This window comes from Physella acuta, unplaced genomic scaffold (assembly GCF_028476545.2).
Source record: "Physella acuta isolate Inbredline_101_S28 unplaced genomic scaffold, ASM2847654v3 ptg000204l, whole genome shotgun sequence".
Classification (NCBI taxonomy): Eukaryota; Metazoa; Mollusca; class Gastropoda; family Physidae; genus Physella; species Physella acuta.
Window position 1 is genome coordinate 1,456,291 of NW_026731723.1, and position 19,796 is coordinate 1,476,086.

Genomic DNA, 19,796 nt, shown 5'->3' on the forward strand with positions numbered 1-19,796 from the left:
TTAGGTACGTAAAATCGCCCGCTGCTAGTAATGTACGAAACAGTTTCCTCATTGTCAAGGCTTTAATAGAAGTATATTGAATATTGTGATATATTTGTGTCAAATATTATACATAAATTAATAATAAACCTAAATCAATGGCTAAATATATCAATATAGGCAAGAAATTAACTTTTGCAACTTTTATAGCATTTATTCTAAAAATATAAAATTTCTAAATTAATTTTAATTTTAGGCTTAAGTTTTTATTTTTTATTCTTTTTTACAGTCTAAATCTAAAAAGCACATTTTAATTCCATGTCAACAACATTATGGAAGGAATCTCGTCAACTCGCTGGTGTCCATTATTACAATTAGTAGGGCCTAATAATTTTAATTATTAATTAATTATTAATTATTCCTATTCAAAATTTGGCTTTTTGTGATGACATGTAATGGTAGGATAGGTAAAGCTAGCCTGTGTGAATTTTTTAATATACTATCACTATCTATTTATAATATAGATCTAGATCTATTACTATTCAAGTACACGAGACAAAAGGGTAAATAAGAAATTTAATATATACCACAACGAATGAGAGATAATAATGGCGATGGCGTCCATTGACAACGCTTGTCAACCACTTACCGCGTGTCTCCAATATCACTAGGCAAACGATTATTAAGGTAAAAAAAACGACTGTTATTTAACTTAACGCTCTTTGTTATGTATACATTTTTAAAAACAGAAAAAAACAATTAATTTCATAAAGGCAGAGCATTTTTTCATTATTTTTTATTTATGACTGAGTTTGGTCCAAATATTAGAAACGCCATTTTGTGACGTCCAGCAAGTCACGTGATAATTAAAGCATCCGTTACCACTAGATTTTTAATAAACAAAAAAAAAAAAAAAAAAAAAAGTCCCCCTCCCGATGGGAAGGTTATGCCATAAAACTGGTCACAGTGGGGTGGGATGAAGGTGTTAAAATATATATAGCCCTTGATATATGCCATGTATATATATATATATATATATATATATATATATATATATATATATATATATATATATATATATATATATATATATATATATATATATATATATATTACGGTCAAAGCCCGCACTGGCCGGCTAAAGCCCGCATTGGCCGGCCAATGTGCGCATTGGCCGGCTGTCTTGGCCAAAGCCCCAAGAGCTTAACATTGAAAGCGTATTTCGTACATTGGCCGGCCAATGCGCGCACCGGCCTGTACGTACTGGCCAAAGTCCGAAGACATTTAATTTGACAGCGTATTTCCTACATTGGCCGGCCAATGCACGCACTGGCCGGGACGTGATGGCCAAAGTCCGAAAAGTTAAAAATTGACAAAGTATTTCATGCATTGGCCAGCCAATGCGCGCACTGGCCGGGATGTCCTATCTAGACTAAGTTGTGATCGCGTTTTCATTATTCTGGGTGCGGTTTCATTGTGAGTAATGTATTGTTTGTATAGCATTCTATATGTCATGCGACATGGACCAAAAGGGCCGTCAGACTAAGTGACAGACATACCAGATGGCTGCCCAAAATAAATAATCCAAATCCTAATGGAAGAAAATTTGTGAACTAAAGAACATGTGGTCTGAACTTAAACTAGTTCACGGAAATCCAAGGCATAGCCAAAACCAAGATTCATTAGAACGTGCCAACTAAGAGGTTCAAAATATGATGATGACATGGATGCAAACAAATGAATCAGCTCATTGGGCTGAGAGTCTCAAACTTATTCAATTTGTGAAAAACATGACAATAATATGGCCAATAGATTATGTGTAGTTTGTGAAAGATATTATAGTGCAGCCCATTCTTGTGGATTATGTGGCAACGATGTCCATGCAACATGCGGAGTAGCCAATGAAGCAGACGACGGTTACGGAAGGAACATTACCTGCAGATTATGTCACAATAAACAAGAAATTATGGACAACAGGTCAGCATCTCATGCTAACTTGCAAACTCAAAGTGGCAAGACGCTAAAAAAAATCAGATACACATTTTAAACAAGCTGAAGTGGGAGATCAGAGTTTCTTCCAGGCATCATGGTGTTCTAAAACAACTATAATATGCTAGAAGTGTGTTTTCAATTCTTCACGAAAAACTGCTCTCATTGTCGCCCTTTGACAGTGAGGAAAAATCACTACGAACCATCGCATCTTCACAATCACTGACCGGCGGTCAAGGCTACATTTGCTGCAATTGCACAACCAAATGCACAACAAAGCGCTGCAAGTGTAAAAATAACAAGCTACTATGTAATTCTAAATGCCATAAAAGTTCTACTTGTTGTAACAAGTGATACTATTGATTGAGACTATATAATTTGAATGTTTCTGCCATTCACTTTAATTAATAATCAATAAAAGACTTAATTTAGTGATCCTTACGGTATTAAAAAAACCACATTGGATTAGAATGTTAAAACGCATTTCATCGCTGCTGATTCTAATCTGAACGTTATTGGCGGTGCCACTATCATTAAACTGGTTATTACACAGCTTCTTCAACCGGTACAATTAGTTCTGCATTTGTTGTTGACTGTGTGCGAGAAGGCAGTGCGCATCTGATAAATCCAAGACTTCGAGCTGTTGTGTCCGTTGGATTTCAGTTTGTTTCCTCTAGCTTGTTTCATTATTCATTCAACCAGTCAACGAAATACCCATTCCGTATTCCAATGTGCACAATAATTTGCTATTGTATGTCAATTGTATGACCTTAATCTAACAAACATATAATCCAACAATGCAACATGCCATAATAGAGACTTTTCCAAAAATAAAACATAAAAAGACTGTCCTAAACGAACTATCACCTGCTACGACCTCCCCTCTAAATTAAGATGAGGTTTATTTTTTCTGACATTACTAATCAGTTTTTAAAGGATAATGCATCTTAAGGGAAATTTAATTGGCGTCGAGTAGCATTTTTAGGGAACGACAATCATACATCGTAATTATTAATTTTTTTCCGGACTGTTGCACACACAAACACACACACACACATATATATATATAGGCCCTATATATATATATATATATATATATATATATATATATATATATATATACATACACACACACATATATATATATATATAGGCCCTATATATATATATATATATATATATATATATATATATATATATATATATATATATATATATATATATATATGGGGGGCGCCAAAATGAAAGTTCGCCCCGGGCGCTGGGAGGAGTCGCTACGCCTCTGCTTGGTCTGTGTGCTTCTGAATATCTTTAGGCCGCCAGACCCATTCTCACGCATCTGTATACGTGTAGCAGCTAGCATCGTTTCTCGGAGTAACCCATATTTTGCGATGTTAGATTTTTCTTTTCTTTTGTTGTGTCGGTCTTTTGGTTGTCGGCCTTTTGTCCCACACCAAGCCAAAGTAGCCCACACATTAAATTTCTAGGCTAGGCTAGCAACACTGTCTGACCCGGAACTAGTTTCAAACAGTCACATGATGAAAACAACTCCCAGCGATATCGAAAGGAGGATGCTTGGATTTATTATTTGTTGAACTGCCTGATTTACGCTCACAGAAATAGATCTATGGAAGACTCAGATAGATCTAGAATCTAGTTTATTTTTAGTATTTGATACAACTGTTTAATTTTGACCTAGACTGAAAGTTTTAATAAAAAGTAGCTCTACAATATATTAATAAAATAGAATCGATCTGTAGAAGACTAGAAGAGTGTAGTGTAGTAGAGTAGTAGAGTGAGTTCAGTGTAGCTTACTAATGATGAGTAAAAGTGAAATTAGTTAAATTAGTAATTACTACTAGTATAGTATAGATAGGCCTATAATAATAGTTACTTACTACTTACTTAAGTAATAAGTTGTTAATTTATAAATTTAAACATTTAAAATTTAAACTAAACAACTCAAAAAATCTAGACTAGCCTAAGGCCTAAATCGATTTAAAAGTATTAATTAGTAGGCCTATTACTATTAGATTTCAAAATAAATAATGACGAATGTTCAGTTTGCACCGTTTGCAAGCTCCGTTGACCCAGGTTTCTGGCAAAAGCTGACAGAAAAGAAACTGAATGAATATGGTCTTGACGAAAGTCAGAAATCAATCCACGGCTTTTTCACCAATGGTAATTCCGACTTATTCTAAAATCTTCTCGACTCTAGATTAGTTCTAGACTCTAGATTTAGTATGAAATATAATTAATTCTAAAAAAAAAATCTTAGGCTTAGCCCTTTTACTCTTTGTGATTGTTGAATCTGCATGGTTCACTGGCCTTTCAATATGGCATATTATCATTATTATGTCATATGACTCGGCATATGACATGCCATGCAATGTCATGTGGTAGTTGGTACTCAACTGAAGCCTACTTGTTTTGTTTATTTAAAACTCTAAAACTCTTTTCTGTTGATATTTTGAGTCGATTCATTGTTTTCACAAATAGCTCAGTTTGAAGCATATTTTTTTTTTAAAAAAGGGAGTGCTCCAGGAATTTCCCCACAGATTACAGTGGATTATTCAGCTTTTAATAGGTATGTTGGTATTTCTTCTGTGACTGCTGACACTAGTACTCTCATTGAAGTTATTTTTTGCTGTAAACATCGTCCTGTTGTTGAAACACTTTGTCCCACCCCCAGTGACTGGCGCCCACCAAGCCACCATTTCTCTGCCCTTGGGACTCTGCACAACACAAACACCATTGAGAAATTTAAAGAGACTGACAAAAAGCTACTCATAACCTCGCTTGGCAAGAAGGTCAAGTAGTTTAGATTATTTCTTTAATTAAAATTTGAAATACAAATATTTTGTCAAAAAAAAAAAATGCAACCCAGGCTAACACCAGTTTTTGTCTAGATGTGGGAGGACATGAAGAATGGGTCAGTGCTGCAGGATCCTGAACAACTTTGTCAGTTTATTCTGCTCACATTTGCTGTAAGTGTCACATCTGTCAGTGATTGCGCTGAGTATGTGTGGTGTATGGGTTTAATATTTGTCATATTGTGTGTATTCTAGAGGCAAGTAAATTCTCTAACTTAAAATGTATATTCCCCAGGACTTAAAATGTATATTCCCCAGGACTTAAAATGTATATTCCCCAGGACTTAAAATGTATATTCCCCAGGACTTAAAAAAATACCACTACTACTATTGGTTTGCCTTTCCAGCCTTTAAGTTTCCAGAGAAAAGTTTGTACAGTCAAGCACCTGTGTGTTTACTAGAGAAGTACTCACCTGACAAGGTAAGCATTGGCCAAGTCAATTCAATTTTAATAGCAGGTGTCAAAGGCATCCTGATTTTAATCCAGCTGTTGTTATAATATTTGTCAAAAGATGCACCATCAAAATAGCCAGGACAAAAGGGCTCCCAATGAAAGGCACTTGACAATAATCAGAGCTCCATGAGAAGCCTTTAAGTTTTTGTTCCTTGCAGATTATCAGGAGCTGTTTTGATGGGGTCCCTTTGTCACAGGCTCTTTGATGAGGTTAATTTGTGGGAGTTGATTGGTCAGGTTAGACTTGTGGGGGTGGGTTTAAGCAAAGAGCAAAGATTCAGCCACTGGCCCTCTTCAGCAGCTCCCTCTCAAAGTTGACTCTGTGACCCATGTGATTTTCCAAGTTATAAAAATTTTTTTTTTAGTTTTTAGAATCTGTGGGATGAAAATATTTTACCTTCTCAATTATGTCAGGAGGTTCTTTAAATGCATTTTCTCCTAATTTGAGAGCTTTAGAAAAAAAGTCTCATACAAACTTTCCTACTTAGGTAGCCTCACTGATTTGTTCATACGATACATTTCAATCAAGTCGCCAGAGTTATGCTACTTTCTTTATCTTACAAGACTGTGGTGACAGTTTCAGGATTTTAGAGTTTTCTCACATTGAAGAGCTGGTTGCGGAATCAGCAAAGGTATTTGTCTACACTTGTATGTCACTCTATCTGTCTACACTTGTATGTCACTCTATCTGTCTACACTTGTATGTCACTCTATCTGTCTACACCTGTATGTTACTCTATCTGTCTACACCTGTATGTTACTCTATCTGTCTACACCTGTATGTCATTCTATCTCTCTACACCTGTATGTCATTCTATCTGTCTACACTTGTATGTCACTCTGTCGGTCTACACCTGTATGTCACTCTATATGTTTTTAGATCTGAAAATGTGGTGTTGTTCAAACATGGTGATGTTGTTCCTATAGATGATGGTGTTGTTTAAACATGGTGATGTTGTTCCTATAGATGTTGTTTAAACATGGTGATGTTGTTCCTATAGATGTTGTTTAAACATGGTGATGTTGTTCCTATAGAGGATGGTGTTGTTTAAACATGGTGATGTTGTTCCTATAGATGTTGTTTAAACATGGTGATGTTGTTCCTATAGATGATGGTGTTGTTTAAACATGGTGATGTTGTTCCTATAGATGTTGTTTAAACATGGTGATGTTGTTCCTATAGATGATGGTGTTGTTTAAACATGGTGATGTTGTTCCTATAGATGATGGTGTTGTTTAAACATGGTGATGTTGTTCCTATAGATGTTGTTTAAACATGGTGATGTTGTTCCTATAGATGTTGTTTAAACATGGTGATGTTGTTCCTATAGATGATGGTGTTGTTTAAACATGGTGATGTTGTTCCTATAGATGATGGTGTTGTTTAAACATGGTGATGTTGTTCCTATAGATGATGGTGTTGTTTAAACATGGTGATGTTGTTCCTATAGATGTTGTTTAAACATGGTGATGTTGTTCCTATAGATGTTGTTTAAACATGGTGATGTTGTTCCTATAGATGATGGTGTTGTTTAAACATGGTGATGTTGTTCCTATAGATGATGGTGTTGTTTAAACATGGTGATGTTGTTCCTATAGATGTTGTTTAAACATGGTGATGTTGTTCCTATAGATGATGGTGTTGTTTAAACATGGTGATGTTGTTCCTATAGATGATGATGTTGTTTAAACATGGTGATGTTGTTCCTATAGAGGATGGTGTTGTTTAAACATGGTGATGTTGTTCCTATAGATGATGGTGTTGTTTAAACATGGTGATGTTGTTCCTATAGATGATGGTGTTGTTTAAACATGGTGATGTTGTTCCTATAGATGATGGTGTTGTTTAAACATGGTGATGTTGTTCCTATAGATGATGATGTTGTTTAAACATGGTGATGTTGTTCCTATAGATGATGGTGTTGTTTAAACATGGTGATGTTGTTCCTATAGATGATGGTGTTGTTTAAACATGGTGATGTTGTTCCTATAGATGTTGTTTAAACATGGTGATGTTGTTCCTATAGATGATGGTGTTGTTTAAACATGGTGATGTTGTTCCTATAGATGATGGTGTTGTTTAAACATGGTGATGTTGTTCCTATAGATGTTGTTTAAACATGGTGATGTTGTTCCTATAGATGTTGTTTAAACATGGTGATGTTGTTCCTATAGATGATGGTGTTGTTTAAACATGGTGATGTTGTTCCTATAGATGATGGTGTTGTTTAAACATGGTGATGTTGTTCCTATAGATGTTGTTTAAACATGGTGATGTTGTTCCTATAGATGATGGTGTTGTTTAAACATGGTGATGTTGTTCCTATAGATGATGATGTTGTTTAAACATGGTGATGTTGTTCCTATAGAGGATGGTGTTGTTTAAACATGGTGATGTTGTTCCTATAGATGATGGTGTTGTTTAAACATGGTGATGTTGTTCCTATAGATGATGGTGTTGTTTAAACATGGTGATGTTGTTCCTATAGATGATGGTGTTGTTTAAACATGGTGATGTTGTTCCTATAGATGATGATGTTGTTTAAACATGGTGATGTTGTTCCTATAGATGATGGTGTTGTTTAAACATGGTGATGTTGTTCCTATAGATGATGGTGTTGTTTAAACATGGTGATGTTGTTCCGATAGATGATGGTGTTGTTTTAACATGGTGATGTTGTTCCTATAGATGATGGTGTTGTTTAAACATGGTGATGTTGTTCCTATAGAGGATGGTGTTGTTTAAACATGGTGATGTTGTTTCTATAGATGATGGTGTTGTTTAAATATGGTGATGTTGTTCCTATAGAGGATGGTGTTGTTTAAACATGGTGATGTTGTTTCTATAGATGATGTTGTTGTTTAAACATGGTGATGTTGTTCCTATAGATGATGGTGTTGTTTAAACATGGTGATGTTGTTCCTATAGATGTTGTTTAAACATGGTGATGTTGTTCCTATAGATGTTGTTTAAACATGGTGATGTTGTTCCTATAGATGTTGTTTAAACATGGTGATGTTGTTCCTATAGATGTTGTTCAAACATGGTGATGTTGTTCCTATAGATGATGGTGTTGTTTAAACATGGTGATGTTGTTCCTATAAAGGATGGTGTTGTTTAAACATGGTGATGTTGTTTCTATAGATGATGGTGTTGTTTAAATATGGTGATGTTGTTGTTTAAACATGGTGATGTTGTTCCTATAGATGATGGTGTTGTTTAAACATGGTGATGTTGTTCCTATAGATGATGGTGTTGTTTAAACATGGTGATGTTGTTCCTATAGATGTTGTTTAAACATGGTGATGTTGTTCCTATAGATGTTGTTTAAACATGGTGATGTTGTTCCTATAGATGTTGTTTAAACATGGTGATGTTGTTCATATAGATGTTGTTTAAACATGGTGATGTTGTTCCTATAGATGTTGTTTAAACATGGTGATGTTGTTCCTATAGATGTTGTTTAAACATGGTGATGTTGTTCCTATAGATGTTGTTTAAACATGGTGATGTTGTTCCTATAGATGTTGTTTAAACATGGTGATGTTGTTCCTATAGAGGATGGTGTTGTTTAAACATGGTGATGTTGTTCCTATAGATGTTGTTTAAACATGGTGATGTTGTTCCTATAGATGTTGTTTAAACATGGTGATGTTGTTCCTATAGATGATGGTGTTGTTTAAACATGGTGATGTTGTTCCTATAGATGTTGTTTAAACATGGTGATGTTGTTCCTATAGATGTTGTTTAAACATGGTGATGTTGTTCCTATAGATGTTGTTTAAACATGGTGATGTTGTTCCTATAGATGATGGTGGGAGTGTGTGACCCAAGCTCACTCGATGGATACCCTGGCTGGCCAATCAGGAACCTGATAACATTTCTCTCGTACAGATAGTGAGTTCTTGTCATAATGTTGATGTCACAATGCTCATGTCACGATGTTGATGTCAACATGTTCATGTTGTGATGTTGATGTGATGCGCATGTTGTGATGTTGATGTGATGCTCATGTCATGATGTTGATGTGATGTGCATGTCATGATGTTCCTGTCAAATATTTGCCCTAAGCCAACAGACTGAAATGTTGTGATGTGATGTGATGTGCATGTCATGATGTTCCTGTCATTCAGTCAAATATTTGCCCTAAGCCAACAGACTGAAATGTTGTGATGTTGATGTGATGTGCATGTCATGATGTTCCTGTCATTCAGCCAAATATTTGCCCGAAATGTTTTCCTTTAGTCAGGGCAGACTGGACAGTGTGGAAATCATCTGTGTAAGGGACAGAACCCATGACGGCCTGCGGGACTTTGGCCAGAGCCTGGTAATGACGGTGGAGCTGCCAGCGCGGGAGGACTTGTCTGGTGGGGGACAACATGTTTTATCACTTAGGTCATAGGTCGCATGAAATTTAAATGTTTTATTATATTGCTTTTGGCACACTTAGGTCATAGGTCATAGGTCGAAGGAAATTAAATTTATTATGTTGCTTTTGGCACACTTAGGTCATAGGTCGCAGGAAATTTAAATGTTTTATTATATTGCTTTTGGCACACTTAGGTCATAGGTCATAGGTCGAAGGAAATTAAATTTATTATGTTGCTTTTGGCACACTTAGGTCATAGGTCGCAGGAAATTTAAATGTTTTATTATATTGCTTTTGGCACACTTAGGGCATAGGTCGACTGAAATTTAAATGTTTTATTATGTTGCTTTTGGCACACTTAGAGCATAGGTCGCAGGAAATTTATATTGGTAGATTTTCTATGGCCCAAATTTATATTGATAGATTTTCTATGGCCCAAATTTATATTGATACTTATAAGTACCTTCAGGAATGTTGGACATTTTTTCCAAAAAATAAAAAATGTAAAAAACAGGAACAAACTATACAATTTATTAACTAATAACATGGCAATCATTTTTGTAATTTTCACATATAAACACAACACAAAAGTAAATTTTAAGTATGATTTTTACTGGATTTTCTATGGGAACACATCTTAGACCTTCTTTTGACTGTACCAAACAGCAAAAGGTGTTGAGATGTCCTACTCATTTAATGTTAGCGAAACATTCTCGTCTGTCGTCTTTCTGGTGTGGTAACAGTTGCCAGACTGAACCTGCTTTTGCTGGAAGCTTTCAATAGTAATTATAACGAACCGCATATACAAATATTTTGAAAATGAAAGCCTAGTCATTCAGTACACTACTGCTAGTAATACTAGTATGATTGTAGCCTACTAGAATGTTATGACAGGTCTACACTACAGTTTAAAATTCATAATAGAAGTGAGCTACATGAGTTTAGAATAAACTTTGTGGCTTACTGTTGTAAGTTACTGTTGTAAGTCTACTGTTGTAAGTCTACTGTTGTAAGTCTACTGTTGTAAGTCTACTGTTGTAAGTCTACTGTTGTAAGTCTACTGTTGTAAGTCTACTGTTGTAAGTCTACTGTTGTGAGTCTACTGTTGTGAGTCTACTGTTGTAAGTCTACTGTTGTAAGTCTACTGTTGTAAGTCTACTGTTGTAAGTCTACTGTTGTAAGTCTACTGTTGTAAGTCTACTGTTGTAAGTCTACTGTTGTAAGTCTACTGTTGTAAGTCTACTGTTGTAAGTCTACTGTTGTAAGTCTACTATTGTAAGTCTACTGTTGTAAGTCTACTGTTGTAAGTCTACTATTGTAAGTCTACTGTTGTAAGTCTACTGTTGTAAGTCTACTGATAAAAATTCACTATAAAGATATATGCAGAAGTATGAACTATTAATAGTCCACAGTTACCCATTACGGACAAGACAATTTTCTCAACACATGTAACAAACAAATCTTACTGCTAGAACTAGACAATTTTCTCAACACATGTAACAAACAAATCTTACTGCTAGAACTAGACAATTTTCTCAACACATGTAACAAACAAATCTTACTACTAGAACTAGACAATTTTCTCAACACATGTAACAAACAAATCTTACTACAAGAACAAGACAATTTTCTCAATACATGTAACAAACAAATCTTACTACTAGAACTAGACAATTTTCTCAACACATGTAACAAACAAACCTTACAACTAGAACAAGACAATTTTCTCAACACATGTAACAAACAAATCTTACTGCTAGAACTAGACAATTTTCTCAACACATGTAACAAACAAATCTTACTACTAGAACTAGACAATTTTCTCAACACATGTAACAAACAAATCTTACTGCTAGAACTAGACAATTTTCTCAACACATGTAACAAACAAATCTTACAATTAGAACAAGACAATTTTCTCAACACATGTAACAAACAAACCTTACTACTAGAACTAGACAATTTTCTCAACACATGTAACAAACAAATCTTACTGCTAGAACTAGACAATTTTCTCAACACATGTAACAAACAAACCTTACTACTAGAACAAGACAATTTTCTCAACACATGTAACAAACAAATCTTACTACAAGAACAAGACAATTTTCTCAACACATGTAACAAACAAACCTTACTACTAGAACAAGACAATTTTCTCAACACATGTAACAAACAAATCTTACTACAAGAACAAGACAATTTTCTCAACACATGTAACAAACAAACCTTACTACTAGAACAAGACAATTTTCTCAACACATGTAACAAACAAATCTTACTACAAGAACAAGACAATTTTCTCAACACATGTAACAAACAAACCTTACTACTAGAACAAGACAATTTTCTCAACACATGTAACAAACAAATCTTACTACAAGAACAAGACAATTTTCTCAACACATGTAACAAACAAATCTTACTACTAGAACTAGACAATTTTCTCAATACATGTAACAAACAAATCTTACTACTAGAACTAGACAATTTTCTCAACACATGTAACAAACAAATCTTACTGCTAGAACTAGACAATTTTCTCAACACATGTAACAAACAAATCTTACTACTAGAAGTAGACAATTTTCTCAACACATGTAACAAACAAATCTTACTACTAGAACTAGACAATTTTCTCAACACATGTAACAAACAAATCTTACTGCTAGAACTAGACAATTTTCTCAACACATGTAACAAACAAATCTTACTACTAGAGCTAGACAATTTTCTCAACACATGTAACAAACAAATCTTACTGCTAGAACTAGACAATTTTCTCAACACATGTAACAAACAAATCTTACTGCTAGAACTAGACAATTTTCTCAACACATGTAACAAATCTTACTACTAGAAGTAGACAATTTTCTCAACACATGTAACAAACAAATCTTACTACTAGAACTAGACAATTTTCTCAACACATGTAACAAACAAATCTTACTGCTAGAGCTAGACAATTTTCTCAACACATGTAACAAACAAATCTTACTACTAGAACTAGACAATTTTCTCAACACATGTAACAAACAAATCTTACTACTAGAACTAGACAATTTTCTCAACACATGTAACAAACAAATCTTACTACTAGAACTAGACAATTTTCTCAACACATGTAACAAACAAATCTTACTACTAGAACTAGACAATTTTCTCAACACATGTAACAAACAAATCTTACTACTAGAACTAGACAATTTTCTCAACACATGTAACAAACAAATCTTACTACTAGAACTAGACAATTTTCTCAACACATGTAACAAACAAATCTTACTGCTAGAACTAGACAATTTTCTCAACACATGTAACAAACAAATCTTACTACTAGAACTAGACAATTTTCTCAACACATGTAACAAACAAATCTTACTACTAGAACTAGACTGGGGCATGCAGATACACTTTACTAAACCTTGTAAACTAGCCTGCAACTGCTATCTTCTTTTTTGTTATACTTTTACTACTAGAAATCAACATTTATTATAATTTTTGTTAGGTAAAACATATGCTAACCTTCTTCTAAATGTATAAATATCATTTTTGAGTACGTTTTGATAATTTATTATCAAAATAATATTTATGTCACTCCACATAAAAAATCTGCCATTTCCAAAAAAACATAAAAAAATGACTGTCACACACAGTGTGTGCCCTGGCTGTATTCACAAGTCCCCATCCACAAGTCCCCATGTAAACATTGATCTAATAGAAAGATAATTTGATTAGAATTGTATAAATAGAAATTAAACACACTTACCTGACTATTGAAGATGCCAATAAAAAATATTTTGGCTTGAAAACTTAAATAATAAGGTAAAACAAAGGGAAATAAAGAACACATGTGAGATCTGTACAGAACAATTGTGGGCTACCGATACAGGAAGAGATTGAAAATAGCGCAGCATAGAAAAAAAACACAAAAAAACAGAAATCCTGCTCCCTACCGTGACAAAGGGGAGATAATACTATAAATTATTTAAATAATTTTTAAAATTCATCTTAAATTAAAAATAATACAGGGGTTTAATTAAAGTGGTACTTATAAGTGCCGTCAATTAAAGTGGTACTTATAAGTGCCGTCAATTAAAGTGGTACTTATAAGTGCCGTCAATTAAAGTGGTACTTATAAGTGCCGTAAGTAGAAAAAAAGGTTAAAAGACTTGTTTGGGTGGGAAGTTTTCTTACTGACATAGTTTTTACTTCCTTGTATGCTATGTATAGAGGAAGTAATTGTAATCATTTTGACAAATCTCTACATTTTACACCTCCCTAAGTCAGAAATTTTCTCTTTGTGTCTTTCTGGCTGTCTGTCTGTGAACATAATTGCTTGAGACCGTTTCAACTATATTGACCAAATTTTATACATAGTTCTGTAACTTCTTTTGAAAAGCCAATAACTTGCGTACAGTTTATGTCAGGTGGATGAAATTTTAAACATAGGCATATGATCTTTTTCTTTTGACTCAAATTTTCAGTGATTTCCATCAAACGGAAGTATTACTTTACGCAATTTCTGAAAAATGATTACTTCTATCAGACCGATTAGATGTTAAATTAACTTTTTTTATAAATGAATCATTGTTTCTTTTATAAAGCCCTCATTTTCCACTCTATTTGGTGCACAATTATTTTTTCCACATGAATCTGTTGTATTTAAAAAATGTAGTATACTAAAAGATTTAGGGAAGATAAACTGCTGGCCCAAACTTGAGACTTGTCCAGCAGTCAAGACTGGAAAAACAAGTTATCATTAGTTTTATGTCTTGTTTTACTGACCTTCACCCTAAGTGTTTGACCTTTGACTGTGCAGAGTTGCCAGAATGTGTTGGCTGGGAAAAAAATGAACGCCAGAAGATGGGACCCAGGATGGTCAACCTGAGCAGCAGTATGGACCCTGTCAGGTAAACGGCTACTGACAGGTGCCTGTCTCATGTGTTAAATTGCCAGAAAAGATAAGCTTTGAATAATGAAATTCTGGTTTTAAAATTTGTTTTCAGACTAGCTGAGTCAGCTGTGGATCTCAATTTGAAATTCTGGTTTTAAAATTTGTTTTCAGACTAGCTGAGTCAGCTGTGGATCTCAATCTGAAATTCTGGTTTTAAAATTTGTTTTCAGACTAGCTGAGTCAGCTGTGGATCTCAATCTGAAATTCTGGTTTTAAAATTTGTTTTCAGACTAGCTGAGTCAGCTGTGGATCTCAATCTGAAATTCTGGTTTTAAAATTTGTTTTCAGACTAGCTGAGTCAGCTGTGGATCTCAATCTGAAATTCTGGTTTTAAAATTTGTTTTCAGACTAGCTGAGTCAGCTGTGGATCTCAATCTGAAATTCTGGTTTTAAAATTTGTTTCAGACTAGCTGAGTCAGCTGTGGATCTCAATCTGAAATTAATGCGCTGGAGGCTGTTGCCAGACCTAGAGCTGGAGAAGATCTCAGCCACTCGCTGTCTGGTGCTTGGGTCTGGTACGCTGGGCTGTAATGTGGCCAGGTTGTTGATGGTTAGTACTGGTGGCCAGGTTGTAATGTGGCCAGGTTGTAATGTGGCCAGGTTGTAATGTGGCCATGTTGTAATGTGGCCAGGTTGTTGATGGTTAGTACTGGTGGCCAGGTTGTAATGTGGCCAGGCTGTAATGTGGCCAGGTTGTTGATGGTTAGTACTGGTGGCCAGGTTGTAATGTGGCCAGGTTGTAATGTGGCCAGGTTGTAATGTGGCCAGGTTGTTGATGGTTAGTACTGGTGGCCAGGTTGTAATGTGGCCAGGTTGTAATGTGGCCATGTTGTAATGTGGCCAGGTTGTTGATGGTTAGTACTGGTGGCCAGGTTGTAATGTGGCCAGGCTGTAATGTGGCCAGGTTGTTGATGGTTAGTACTGGTGGCCAGGTTGTAATGTGGCCAGGCTGTAATGTGGCCAGGTTGTTGATGGTTAGTACTGGTGGCCAGGTTGTAATGTGGCCATGTTGTAATGTGGCCAGGTTGTAATGTGGCCAGGTTGTAATGTGGCCAGGCTGTAATGTGGCCAGGTTGTTGATGGTTAGTACTGGTGGCCAGGTTGTAAAGTGGCCATGTTGTAATGTGGCCAGGTTGTAATGTGGCCATGTTGTAATGTGGCCAGGTTGTAATGTGGCCAGGTTATTATTATAAAAAATATCTAGCTACTGAAAAATTGTTTGCCAAGAATGTGATAAAAGTTTTTGAACCCAGAGTTGGGGCGTGCGGCACATCACAATGGTAGACAACTCCAAGGTGTCCTACTCCAACCCAGTCAGACAAACCCTCTTCACGTTTGACCACTGTCTAGAGGGGGGACAACCCAAGGCTCAGGCAGCCGCTGCTTCACTCAGGACAATTTTCCCCGGCATGGTCAGTCTACGGCTTTAGCAGTAGTTAGACTAGTTAGTGACAGTCGTCATGACAACATTTTCTTTAGCAGTAGTTAGACTAGTTAGTGACAGTCGTCATGACAACATTTTCTTTAGCAGTAGTTAGACTAGTTAGTGATAGTCGTCATGACAACATTTTTTGTTTGTTTAGAAGTCTGAAGGACTGAGTTTATCGATTCCCATGCCAGGCCACACTGTTGCAGGTAATATCTAGACGCAAAGTTTTGTCACGTCGGAAATGGCGAGATTTGATGTCATTTGTTTGCTGTCTGATACTGTCATTTGTGTGCTGTCTGATACTGTCATTTGTGTGCTGTCTGATACTGTCATTTGTGTGCTGTCTGATACTGTCATTTGTGTGCTGTCTGATACTGTCATTTGTGTGCTGTCTGATACTGTCATGATTTGTGTGCTGTCTGATACTGTCATGATTTGTGTGCTGTCTGATACTGTCATTTGTGTGCTGTCTGATACTGTCATGATTTGTTTGCTGTCTGATACTGTCATGATTTGTTTGCTGTCTGATACTGTCATCTGTGTGCTGTCTGATACTGTCATTTGTATGCTGTCTGATACTGTCATGATTTGTGTGCTGTCTGATACTGTCATTTGTGTGCTGTCTGATACTGTCATTTGTGTGCTGTCTGATACTGTCATTTGTGTGCTGTCTGATACTGTCATGATTTGTGTGCTGTCTGATACTGTCATTTGTGTGCTGTCTAATACTGTCATGATTTGTGTGCTGTCTGATACTGTCATGATTTGTGTGCTGTCTGATACTGTCATGATTTGTGTGCTGTCTGATACTGTCATTTGTGTGCTGTCTGATACTGTCATGATGTAAATATTTTGGTCTAGTTTGACCAAGTTGGTATCAAAAGTTTTTAATTGCCAACTTTTGATGACATTTTCAGACTCTATCCTTGAACAGACCAAGGCAGACGTCAAGAAGCTTGAGGAGCTTATAGACTCCCATGATGCAATTTTCCTTCTGATGGACACACGGGAAAGTCGCTGGTTGCCCACACTATTAGCTGCTTCAAGAAGGAAAGTCAGTGGCCAGAGATAAATAGCTCTTAAAATATAGACTGGATTTAAAAGTACTTAAATGCTCACCTTAAAATGTGGACTGGATGAACATAGACTGACACTTCTGATGTAGAATGTTGTTGACCCACAATCTCCCTTTACCCATATTCTCCCCTGACCCAACTTCTCCCCTGACCCAACTTCTCCCCTGACCCAACTTCTCTCCTGACCCATGTTCTCCCCTGACCCATGTTCTCCCCTGACCCACCTTCTCCCCTGACCCATGTTCTCCCCTGACCCATGTTCTCCCCTGACCCATGTTCTCCCCTGACCCATGTTCTCCCCTGACCCATGTTCTCCCCTGACCCATGTTCTCCCCTGACCCATGTTCTCCCCTGACCCATGTTCTCCCCTGACCCATGTTCTCCCCTGACCCACCTTATTCCCTGACCCATGTTCTCCCCTGACCCATGTTCTCCCCTGACCCATGTTCTCCCCTGACCCATGTTCTCCCCTGACCCACCTCCCCTGACCCACCTTATTCCCTGACCCATGTTCTCCCCTGACCCACCTTCTCCCCTGACCCATGTTCTCCCCTGACCCACCTTCTCCCCTGACCCACCTTCTCCCCTGACCCACCTTCTCCCCTGACCCATGTTCTCCCCTGACCCATGTTCTCCCCTGACCCATGTTCTCCCCTGACCCATGTTCTCCCCTGACCCACCTCCCCTGACCCACCTTATTCCCTGACCCATGTTCTCCCCTGACCCACCTTCTCCCCTGACCCACCTTATTCCCTGACCCATGTTCTCCCCTGACCCATGTTCTCCCCTGACCCACCTTCTCCCCTGACCCACCTTCTCCCCTGACCCACCTTCTCCCCTGACCCACCTTCTCCCCTGACCCATGTTCTCTCATGTTTCAGATTGTCATCAATGCAGCCCTAGGTTTTGACACTTTTCTTGTTTTGCGTCATGGAATTAAAACAGATGTTGAAGGTCAAAAGGTCGCGCCAATTATGCTGGATAGAATACCTGGCAACTTACTGGGCTGCTACTTTTGTAATGATGTTGTAGCCCCTGGCAATGTAAGCATTCCTTGTATCTTGATACTATATGTAGAAAATATATACAACAGAGCTGTGACTAACCCAACCCTTTTAGAATGGAGCTGTGACTAACCCAACCCAACCCTTTTAGAATGGAGCTGTGACTAACCCAACCCAACCCTTATAGAACAGAGCTGTGACCAACCCAACCCTTATAGAACAGAGCTGTGACTAACCCAACCCAACCCTTTTAGACTTGAGATGTGACCAACCCAACCCTTATAGAATGGAGCTGTGACCAACCCAACCCTTATAGACTTGAGCTGTGACCAACCCAACCCAACCCTTTTAAAATGGAGCTGTGACCAACCCAATCCTTATACACTGGAGCTATGACCAACCCAACCCAACCCTTATAGACTGGAGCTGTGACCAACCCAACCCTTATAGACGTGAGCTGTGACCAACCCAACCCAACCCTTATAGACTGGAGCTGTGACTAACCCAACCCTTATAGACTTGAGCTGTGACTAACCCAACCCTTATAGACTTGAGCTGTGACCAACCCAACCCTTATAGACGTGAGATGTGACCAACCCAACCCTTATAGACGTGAGCTGTGACCAACCCAACCCAACCCTTATAGACTGGAGCTGTGACTAACCCAACCCTTATAGACTTGAGCTGTGACTAACCCAACCCTTATAGACTTGAGCTGTGACCAACCCAACCCTTATAGACGTGAGATGTGACCAACCCAACCCTTATAGACGTGAGCTGTGACCAACCCAACCCAACCCTTATAGACTGGAGCTGTGACTAACCCAACCCTTATAGACTTGAGCTGTGACTAACCCAACCCTTATAGACTTGAGCTGTGACCAACCCAACCCTTATAGACGTGAGATGTGACCAACCCAACCCTTATAGACGTGAGCTGTGACCAACCCAACCCAACCCTTATAGACTGGAGCTGTGACTAACCCAACCCTTATAGACTTGAGCTGTGACTAACCCAACCCTTATAGACTTGAGCTGTGACCAACCCAACCCTTATAGACTTGAGCTGTGACCAACCCAACCCTTATAGACGTGAGATGTGACCAACCCAACCCTTATAGACGTGAGATGTGACCAACCCAACCCTTATAGACGTGAGCTGTGACCAACCCAACCCAACCCTTATAGACTTGAGCTGTGACCAACCCAACCCTTATAGACTTGAGCTGTGACCAACCCAACCCTTATAGACTTGAGCTGTGACCAACCCAACCCTTATAGACGTGAGATGTGACCAACCCAACCCAACCCTTATAGACGTGAGATGTGACCAACCCAACCCTTATAGACGTGAGATGTGACCAACCCAACCCTTCCTTTCAGTCCACCCGAGACAGGACCCTGGACCAACAGTGTACAGTGACCAGACCTGGCATCTCTATGGTGGCTTCAGCTCTAGCTGTAGAGCTGTTGGTCTCACTGATACAGCACCCACAGGGGTAAGTTGGTGGTCCTGGTGGGTTGGTGGTCCTGGTGGGTTGGTGGTCCTGGTGGGTTGGTGGGTTGGTAGTCCTGGTGGGTTGGTGGTCCTGGTGGGTTGGTGGTCCTGGTGGGTTGGTGGTCCTGGTGGGTTGGTGGTCCTGGTGGGTTGGTGGTCCTGGGGGG

General features: G+C 37.7%; 2 protein-coding genes across 6 annotated transcripts in view; one reads left to right on the forward strand and one right to left on the reverse strand.

Moving 5' to 3' along the window:
* The window catches only part of LOC131937251 (transient receptor potential cation channel subfamily V member 5), a 30,518-nt gene extending 29,700 nt beyond the window's left edge, over positions 1-818 (reverse strand). For 2 of the 3 annotated variants that reach the window (XM_059294530.1, XM_059294528.1), the window contains exon 1: positions 629-818. The gene's annotated coding sequence lies outside the window, so the exon portion shown is untranslated. Of the gene's footprint in view, positions 1-566 lie in introns of all 3 variants that reach the window. The other variant, XM_059294529.1, reaches the window with a different exon arrangement.
* A 2,661-nt stretch (positions 819-3,479) lies between these two features.
* LOC131937253 (ubiquitin-like modifier-activating enzyme ATG7) overlaps positions 3,480-19,796 on the forward strand; it is a 38,625-nt gene continuing 22,308 nt past the window's right edge. For 2 of the 3 annotated variants that reach the window (XM_059294534.1, XM_059294531.1), the window contains exons 1-15: positions 3,480-4,149; positions 4,501-4,555; positions 4,661-4,778; positions 4,878-4,955; positions 5,146-5,262; positions 5,784-5,927; positions 9,105-9,193; positions 9,542-9,663; positions 14,488-14,578; positions 15,028-15,172; positions 15,876-16,034; positions 16,206-16,257; positions 16,969-17,105; positions 18,009-18,170; positions 19,515-19,630. In XM_059294534.1, the coding sequence (XP_059150517.1) occupies positions 4,017-4,149; positions 4,501-4,555; positions 4,661-4,778; positions 4,878-4,955; positions 5,146-5,262; positions 5,784-5,927; positions 9,105-9,193; positions 9,542-9,663; positions 14,488-14,578; positions 15,028-15,172; positions 15,876-16,034; positions 16,206-16,257; positions 16,969-17,105; positions 18,009-18,170; positions 19,515-19,630 (1,718 nt within the window). In that variant the 5' untranslated portion in view covers positions 3,480-4,016. The remainder of the gene's footprint in view (positions 4,150-4,500; positions 4,556-4,660; positions 4,779-4,877; positions 4,956-5,145; positions 5,263-5,783; positions 5,928-9,104; positions 9,194-9,541; positions 9,664-14,487; positions 14,579-15,027; positions 15,173-15,875; positions 16,035-16,205; positions 16,258-16,968; positions 17,106-18,008; positions 18,171-19,514; positions 19,631-19,796) is intronic. The other variant, XM_059294532.1, reaches the window with a different exon arrangement.